Genomic DNA, 9,667 nt, shown 5'->3' with positions numbered 1-9,667 from the left:
TTACATATTAGATAATAAAAAAATTCAGTGTGTTGTTATTGTTACATTCTATACTAAAAAATATAAAAATAAAAAAAAACAAAAATATATTATTAATCCTTCTCTATTTTTAATATTTTCATTTATTTAAAAACATTTTTTAAATTGAAAAAAAAATTCTGGATAAAGTACAAGTTTACTTCTTGAATTTTTAAGTTTATGTCTAAAAGATTTGTAATATTCAATTTTGTATTTACTAGGTTCTTGAATTTTAAAAATGTCTAAACATCGTTGAACTTTTAGTTAGAGTGTGATAGATATCTCACATGTTTGGTGTTTTTTTTAAGGAAATAAATCAACTAATTTATTAGATATTTTTTAACCCTTAAACTTTAAACTTTATGTCTAATAAATCGGTAGAATTTTTAAAAGTTGAATACGTTAAGAATCTATTAAACAAAAATTTTAAAAATTAGAGACCTTCATATGTAAAATTGAAAATTTGGATACATATTAGATGTCTTTTAAAGCTCACGAATTAAATAGACTTACGATTAAAAGTTTATTGATTAAATTTGTAAATTAGTTTTTTTTTCTTTTTTGTCAAAAGACAGTATTATAGTGCAAATAAATAAATAATTATATAACACAAAAAATAAAATCAAATGCACACAAAATTGAAATTTTAAATATTTATTTAATATGAACTTGAAAGTTTAAGTTTGAAAGACTTATGGGACACTTTAAACTCAATAGACTTATTAGACATAAATTAAAATATTGAAAAAGTTGTTTTCAAATAAAAGAAAATGAGTCAATTGAATTATAAATACAACAAAATTTTATTATCTATCAATGATATGACTGATATAGACATCTATAACTATTGGTGATAGAAGTTTATCGCGGTCTATCATTGATAGACAATTACATTTTGCTATACTTGAAAATATTTTCAACAATTTTACTAGGTAAAACAATTATCCATGTTGAAATCAATAATATATTTATAGTTAATGGCAAATTTAGTCCATATGAACTTTGTGTCTATTTAGTCATTAGACTTGAAAGAGTTGTTTTAAAAAAAAAATGAGTAAACTTATTTACAAGTATAACAAAATTTCAATATTTATTTGTGATAGATCACGATAGATATCTATCACTGTCAATGATAGAAGTCTATCGCGGTCTATCACCGATAGACAATGACATTTTACTATGCTTGAAAATACAGTTTTACTATTTAAAACAATTATTCCTGCTGAAAATCAATAATACATTTATAATTAATGACAAATTTAGTCAATGTGAATTTTGTGTCTATTTAGTCACCGGACTTTTAAAAGTATATAATAGGTTTGTAAATTTCCAATTTTATATTTTTTGAATTTATTGATAAATAAATAATATTAAAAAGTAATTACTCTACTAGATATAAATTAATTTATTTAAATTTTATGATTATTAGATTCATAAATTATAAAGGGACTAAATTTCCAGTTTTAAAATTTTGAAATTTAACTTTTAGAAAAATTATTAAGAATTATCGGCCCTGGGTTTGCTATTGCTACTACCACAACGAAAGAAGATTCCTCTAATCTGACGGTCACAAATTGTGCACCCTCAGATATCGCGCCCAATTCTCGGTCTTTTGACTAAGACCACCGAACTCTTCATGCGCAGTCTCTTGTTTCTGATCAAACCCTAGCACTTGCAGGTGAAACAAACCCCGATCTCCGTCTCCGACTATGGCTCCCAAACGTCCGTCACCGTTGGATGAGCCTCCGGCAGCGTCTTCCTCCGAAGAAGAAGAAACCTCATCTGGTGAGGAAGAGGAAGGCATGTCCAGAGACGGATCTTCCTCTGAAGACGAAGAGGATGAAGAAGAAACTCAAGCTCAGGTTCAGACTCAGGCTCAGACTCAGACTCAGACTCAGACTCAGAAACCGAAGAAGCTTTTTGCTCTTCCTTCCACTCCTGTTGTCGAGAAAAAAACCGCACCTAAGAAATCTGAACTTGCTTCTAACTCCGTGGCTCAGTCTTCTTCCTCAGAGAGCGGCTCCGGATCCGACACCGATTCGGATACTGAGTCCGGAGGAAACGTCAAGCCGATTGCTTCTAAGCCGATGGAAGAGACTCCAAAGGTGAAAAAGCCCAGATCCAAGCCTTCCACCTCAGCTACGCCTGTGGCGAGATCGTCTTTGAAGAGGCCTATTGAGACGATAAGAGATGGAAAACGGCCAAAGAAGAGTTCTGAGGCTGACGCTGATGATGGGGTTGTGGCGGAAGACGATTCCAAGAAATCTGTTGACGAGTCCAAAAAGCTTTTTCAGAGACTGTGGAGTGAGGACGACGAGATTGCTATACTGAACGGTATAATTGAATATTCAGCCAAGAAGGGTGCTGACCCAGCTTTGGATATGAATGCATTTCATGATTTCATCAAGAAATCTCTTCATGTCGACGTAACCAGAGTCCAATTAGTGGATAAGGTACGTCGACTGAGGAAGAAATATAGGAACAATGTCGATAGAGGGAAGAAGGGTGCAGACCCAACGTTTTCAAAGGCCCACGACCGGAAAGGTTTTGAACTGTCAAAGAAAATATGGGGCGGCGAAGGAATTATCCGAACTTCGGTTGTGGAGCAGCCCAAGCCAAATGCTAATGGCACTCCGAAGAAGAATCAAAGAGGTAACACCAGCAAGTCACTAGCTTCACTGAAAGTTGAGTTGCTTCCTTCTCCAGAGGCCCCGAAGGAGGATGATAAGATGAAAGTCGATGATAGCGAGGCTCCTTCAGGCTGCATGGATGGTTTTGTTGCCTTTGAAAGGTCTTTGGGTGCTGTTGGCTTGCCGGAAAGTTTTTTGAAGCCAGGATTAGAGTTAATTGGGCAATCCAAGAGAACAGAGCTGGAGGAGGAGTGGAAGAAATTGCATCTTGCGGAACTGGAGCTTTTTCTGAAGAGGACGGAGTTGATTAGGGACCAGACGAAGTTGATACTGGACGCGTACAAGTCATCTAGCAAGTAAGGAATTGAAGTTTGGACAAGAGTATAACTTCCAGGTTGATAATTCAGAGCTCAATTTTATTCATGTTGTTTGTTGTTTTTGGCTAGGATTTACTGATTGTTATACATGTAGGTCGTCTGATTTTATCAATATCCTCGAGACCTTAGGGTGGGTTACTACAGACTATGCTTAAACCTCTACTTCTGTTGATGAATCTCTGCTATATATATTTGGTGTTGATGTCAGTTTCTTCTAGTGATGTTTGATCTTCATGTTTTTCTCCTAAGAACAGCTGCTTTATATTTTCTTCATCATGGTTAAACAGGTATCTTCCTGTCTTACTCTGAGATGGGTAGTTATAATATCATTCAAGATGTTTCATGTTTGTAGGATGTTTCTTTTCATGGCGGTGTTTGGAAATTGAAGATCATGAATGTTATGGGATTCATTCTCTATGTTTAATTTGAGGTAGTGAGAAAATCCCATGGAGGTGTAAATTATTGTTCTCTTCTTGTGGATCAATTGGTCAGTTAGGTGCTGAATGGGGTATGGAATATGAATGTTTTGGAATAGTTTTATAGAACTGTTTGATTAATGGTTTTTTTATTGTTTGCAGACCATGATCTTACGCAATTTCATAACTTCGCGTCTCTTTAGTATGAATGTAGTTATATTTAAACAGAACTCTTGAGAAATGGTTAACGAAAAGATTCTTCTTAAGGTAGCTTTGTAAAGTTTTATCCACTCAAAATTTTATATTTGAAAAATTATATCTTGTTCAAACAATCCAATATAGTTTGTAACCTCATTTCCAAATTGCATATTACAACAGCAGTACTTATAAAATAAGATTTCTTTCTTTCTCCAGAGTTCTCCGAACCAAGATAATGCATATTTTATAACTCCGAATAGGAGGAATATCATTTTATATGGGCATAGAATGGTTTCAAGAATTTGGGAGTAGTATCTAGCTACGAATTGAAGTAACATGCAGAAGTTGAAAATGGTCCATTGCACAAGATCTTACAGCTGAAACTGAAAAAGAAAGTGAAGTTCATTGATCGCGTTTTTTTAGAACATGAAGATCAAAGAACTAGACGTGGCCTGTAGCTCTGGCAGGATTCCCGTGGTTGTGGCAGCTTTGTCTCCTCCGTGTTCTGCTGTGATTGAAACATAATATGCAACTGCTGATGGGTCGTGCACGAAGCACAGACAAAAGTTGATTGTGAGCAAGCCCGCATGACTTTCTCGACCTTGTGTTATACATTGCCCGGGAGATAAGCAAGGAGAATCCAACCACTAGTGCAATCTTGATGTAATTGTGATTCATAAACATTAGATTCAACAAGGTTTGGATTCGTCTAGTTTGTGTGTGTTTTCAGACAAGTCTAATAGGACTTTTGGAGATCTCCCAAATTGCAACCTTGAATACTAAGGAAGGAACATTAAGAGGGAAGGTAAGACACTTACCATGCAAAGACGAGTGAACCCACCGCAAGTTGCTTGTTAGCGGTTAATCCTTTGTATTCTTGGGCAGATCGAACAAAAATGCAACCACCAGGCAGGCTGGCAATTGCGTGAGCAAGGCCAAGCAGTATGGCTGCAGCCAAACCTAGCTTGAAAGCATTATAGCTTGGGTCTTTACACACTCAAATATCCACATTTTTAAATGGTTCAACTGTCAAAAGTAGGGAAAATTAAAATAATATTGTTGTTTTAAAAACAATTTATAAAAATAATTGATGTTTTGAAACTATTTATGGTTTTTTTTTTTTTTAATGTTTCGAGTCTTCAAAATTCGACTAGGTTAGTGAATTTTGAAGATTCGACTTTCACTTTTTTTTTTTAATTTTTTATTTTATAATAACAATTTCTAAAAACATTTTATTATTTTAGTATTTTATTAACTTATCTCTAAAAAGAACAAATTAAAAAAAATAATATTTCATAAAAATAAAAAAATATAAATTAAAATATCTCATTTATATAAAAATAATTACAAAAATTAACGTGTCCCACAATGTGGACGTCATCGATTTCAAACTGGTTGTCGTCGTTGACTTCGAACTTGAGTGGTTCTTCTTGATGTTGCTCTGATACCTCTGCAGGCGCTTCATAATATAAATATTCATTATACTCTCCACGATCCCGATCATGTCCATGCACGTATGAAGATGAATGACCAGCCTCTGAGTCATAATGTCCTGAACCAAATGTTGGCATCATCATCATCGGACTAACATAATCAGTTTGACTCTGTGTTTGCATCACAGGGCAACTCTTCCGCATTATGGGCAACCTCATCAAACTCATCCTTTTCCTGAACAGGTCCTCTACGTCTAGAAGCTGGTGAAGGAACAATAGGTATATCGGACATATAGTGTATCTTCTCCATATAGCTTTGGTTGTCACTTCATATAGCAAGAACCTGGTTTGGATCATTTGCAACATCACGGAGTCTACTGTTGTTCGATCTCTGTGAATTATAAAACAATTAGATAATATTTAAAATAAATTTAAATTAAAAAAGTTAGATAATATTCATTCATTTACCAGATGACCTATAGCTGCTCTCGGGCGAGTGACGTAGCGCCTTGTGATATTATTATACCAATGAACGTAGTCTTGAATGACATCCTTGTCAAACTGTTCAATAGAAACCTATGTAGTCTTGAGTGGCATCCCTGTCAAATTATTCAATAGAAACCTCCACTGTAATAAATCTTGTACGATAGTGTCATCGCACTACCAAATGTGCAACTTTTTCGGACCAATCTACAGTCCTTAAGTCGATATCATGCAGTAGAGGTTCAGTATTACAAGGCGATGAGACATCCTGCTGAAAACCGAATTGTCTCATCACCCTATCAGGAAGATGCCACTCACCAATGTGAAAACATATGAGAGGACTCATCGTCCGCCATATGTTTTGGCCATTCGTACATAAATTAGGCAAAGTATGCATAATAATTTTGTACGACTTCCAAATAACCAGAAACACAAAATATTATATTGGAGAACATTAAAGACAAATACAATAAAAATGTGTATAAAATAATCAAATTTGTTCAGTGTTAATGTACCTGATTAGATTGAAGCAGATCAAACATGTATATGTACTGGTTGACTACATGTGTGGTTGTCCTAGTCACACAAAATTTGTTTCTCCACCTAAATTTTTAAATTGATAATTTAGATTCTAAATTAACTATATCAGTGATATAAAAATTAAATTGAATTAAATAACATACCGAGAACCGTAGGCTCATCCAGCTAACTGAGCGTCATTGACATGTTGTAGTTATGGAGCCATTGTTGGAAATCGCTCTGAAGTCCATAGTTGCAAAAGTATGAGAGACCCAGGTATCTCACGAACCATCTGCGAGCTCACGAAATTGTGTTCCTAATCATATCAAACTTAACCTCGATCCTTTAATTTTGTTGACAAGTGGGGTCACACCGAGGTACAGTTGACAAACTTGTGACCAGTCATCGTACATCACTCCGGTGACCGGTTCACCGTCAACAGATAACCACAACAATACTTCTGTCTTGTAGAGTGATAGTGCACCCTTCAACAGACATATGAAATGTATGCGTCTCACACCTTCATCTCTCGACCAAGACTGTGATGAGATGTCAGTCCAACTGAATAAATCCTAATTTGACAACCCATAAAATCCAGATGTGCGGAGTAGTGGTAGTATTTAAGGGTGGAGTGGGATATTGACGCCTGCAAGATATTTCTCCAGTAGTATGATATTTCTGGACGGCTGCAAGATATTTTTCCAGTAGTATGATCTCGTCATACAACAGATGATCGATGAATGGACTGGTCATACAAAACATCGAGATCAACAGGTCCTGGGTTTAAAGGCATGATCTAAAGGAAAAAATATTTATTTCTCAATTAAGAAAAATATTTATTTCTCAATTAGAAGAATAATGTACAACTTAATTAACTAAATTAAATATACATGATAAAAAAAATTATTTACTTCTCAATTAAATAATGTACAACTTAATTAAAAGAATAATGTACAACTTAATTAAAAAAATAATGTACAACTTTATAAATTATAATAAAAAAAATAAAATATACCATAAAAGTATCTACACTTAGTTAAATATACATGATAAAAAAAATATTTATTTTTCAATTAAAAGAATAATGTACAACTTTATAGATTACAATAAAAAAAAATTGAATATACAATAAATTATAATTAAAAAATTGAATATATAATAAAAAATATATATATTTATTTCTCAATCCTTAACTATCTGAAGCTCGTCTTAGTAACGAAGGATACTTCCTTTGATTATGGCCTAACTGATTACAAAATCCACTTCGTTGTCGAGCAAAAGTGAACTTTTTGGTCTACTAGGTTTTCTCAACAACGATGGATCAGGATGTAAGACGGGCATATTAGGGTGTGTGATCCAGTAATCTTCATGCAGTACAGATTGAAATCGAGAAGAGTAACATTCAGCATACGTTGACAATTTATAGTAATCCTCAATAAAGTCTTCGTAATTCAGGTTAAAATGTGAGCAAACTGCCATAAAATGCGAGCATGAAATGTCAAACGCTTGCCACTTGTTACACGAACAGTACCGCTCGGACCTGTTTAGCCTCAATATTTGAACATTTCCTCTTTAGCATTGAGACTATGACATCCGGTCTTCACATGAAACACACCTTCATACCGATTCATGTTTACTAGATCTTGCAGCCATTTATTTATTTTCTCATGTGTATACTTGAATTTTTACTCCACTTAATATTATAAAATATGCTTGAAACAAATTGTTAATAACATATATATATAATAGTATTATCGGTGTATTTATCTTGACGTTCCAATGCATCCCTTATTTCTTCTCTTCTTTTCTCGAAATAATTCACACACTTGAAGAATGTTATTTGAGCAAGAGCATTTATAGGCAATATTCGATGCACTAAATTCGATGGCGATGCAACTGACTCCAGATCAGGATCAATACGTTTAGTTGGATCTTTAAACTGACTAAATGGTGCATTCAAGTTTATATCCAACCCTATCATATTTACATTTACATACAAATGCACTAAATTCGGTAGTAACATCGGGGATTGAGAACATCAAGTTCATAGCTTGTGCATTTAGAATAGGGAATGATATAAACCTTATTGATCCTGATAGTTATAGGTTAGGATATTTATATATTATTTCTAACTGATTTGTCCCATATCTACACTAAGTGACATCCCAACCATTTTAATGAATTGTTCAAATATAATTCTACTGTTCACATTTATGCTAAAACCCCCACTTGGTGGTTGGTCATAGTCAACTTCATCAATACTATAAATCATATTACCATTTGTAAACAACATAAATCCCAATCATTTGTCCGCTTTCTAAAAAAGAAAAAAGAAAAAGACAAACAATACATTACTAATTGTGCTAATAATTATCAAACTTAAACAAAAACAAACCACAATAAAAATCACAATAATTTTGATTAAAAAAAATAAACATGAACTTTTTAAACATTACAAGGAGGTAAACTTTTAAAAACTATTTTTTTCAAATTTAATACAACAAAAAAATAAAATATTATAAGAAATATATTAAAAAAATCACAATAATTTTGTATTAAACTAAAAATATTAAACTTTTTAAATTATAAACATCAACTTTTTAAGGTTTATGAACATCAACCTTTTAAGGTTTATGAACATTAACAACAATAAATTAAACTTTTTATAACCATTTTTAAACATAACAACAAATCAAACTTTTTCAAACTATTTTAAACTATATTTTCAAAGTTAATGCTAAAAAGATCAAATATCATAAGAAATATATTTCAAAAATCATAATAATTTTGTATTAAACTAAAAATATTAAAGCATGAACATCAACTTTTTAAACATAACAATAAACTATACTTAAATACAAAAACTATGAAAAAACAAAATGTTATGAGAATATATGATTTTTTTTGTTAACGTTACCTTTTTGTTCTTTGTTTCCCAAACAGCAACAAAAACTATAAAAAAAATATAATAGTATGAGAATAGGAACAAAATTTATAGTTATTTAAAAAATATGAAATTTTATATAGTAAAGGTACAAACCTCACAATTTAATGGACGAATGTGAGAGAAGAAGAAGATTTGCCAATGAAGAAATGAAGAAGACAGAAGCAAATTTGTAAGAGTTTTAATTAAGAAGGTAGAATGAGAGAACGAATGTTGAAGGCAGTAAGAATGAGAGAAGGAAGGTAGTGAGAAAATAAGAGGAGAGGAGAGGGGGTTATAAGGTTATGGGTCGAGTTTTGTAAACTCGACTCACGGCCGTTTGACGTTGGAAAAATAAATGGATGGGATGGGACGAGACATTGACACACTGTAGAGATTCAGATTCGTTTTAAAGGGTTCAACTCACTCTGACAAGCGCGTGACCAATTTAATTTTTTTTTTAAATGCAGCGTATGGCCTAATACTAAGCGATTGTTTAAGTTTGGTTAAGCAGTCATTTAGAGAATACTAAGCAATCGTTTAGCTAACTATTCCGCGATCGAATAGTAATTTACTAAACGATTGTGTGTGATCGTGTATAATTACTAAACTATCGTAGATAATTTACTAAGCGATTGTGTGCGATCGTGTATAATTTACTAAACAATCG

At 32.9% G+C, this 9,667-nt stretch overlaps 1 protein-coding gene across 3 annotated transcripts; it reads left to right on the top strand.

The window, feature by feature from the left end:
* The first annotated feature begins 1,498 nt into the window (after nt 1–1,498).
* On the top strand, nt 1,499–4,351 carry LOC120073407 (DNA-binding storekeeper protein-related transcriptional regulator). Of its 3 annotated transcripts, XR_005480756.2 has the most exons (3): nt 1,499–3,042; nt 3,604–3,708; nt 3,856–4,351. XR_005480756.2 is itself a non-coding variant. In XM_039026252.2 (2 exons), exon 1 carries the CDS (start codon nt 1,728–1,730, stop codon nt 3,006–3,008), a length of 1,281 nt encoding a protein of 426 aa, XP_038882180.1. In that variant the 5' UTR covers nt 1,499–1,727; the 3' UTR covers nt 3,009–3,042; nt 3,856–4,351. The 3 variants fall into 3 exon arrangements, 2 of the variants coding, with proteins under 2 accessions (XP_038882180.1, XP_038882181.1); XM_039026252.2 differs by lacking the exon at nt 3,604–3,708; XM_039026253.2 differs by lacking the exons at nt 3,604–3,708; nt 3,856–4,351 and adding an exon at nt 3,378–3,570.
* The last annotated feature ends 5,316 nt before the right edge of the window (nt 4,352–9,667 follow it).

This window comes from Benincasa hispida, chromosome 3 (genome assembly GCF_027475165.1).
Source record: "Benincasa hispida cultivar pf3 chromosome 3, pf3_genome.v1.1, whole genome shotgun sequence".
Taxonomy (NCBI): domain Eukaryota; kingdom Viridiplantae; phylum Streptophyta; class Magnoliopsida; order Cucurbitales; family Cucurbitaceae; genus Benincasa; species Benincasa hispida.
This window is presented reverse-complemented; position numbering and strand designations above follow the sequence as displayed.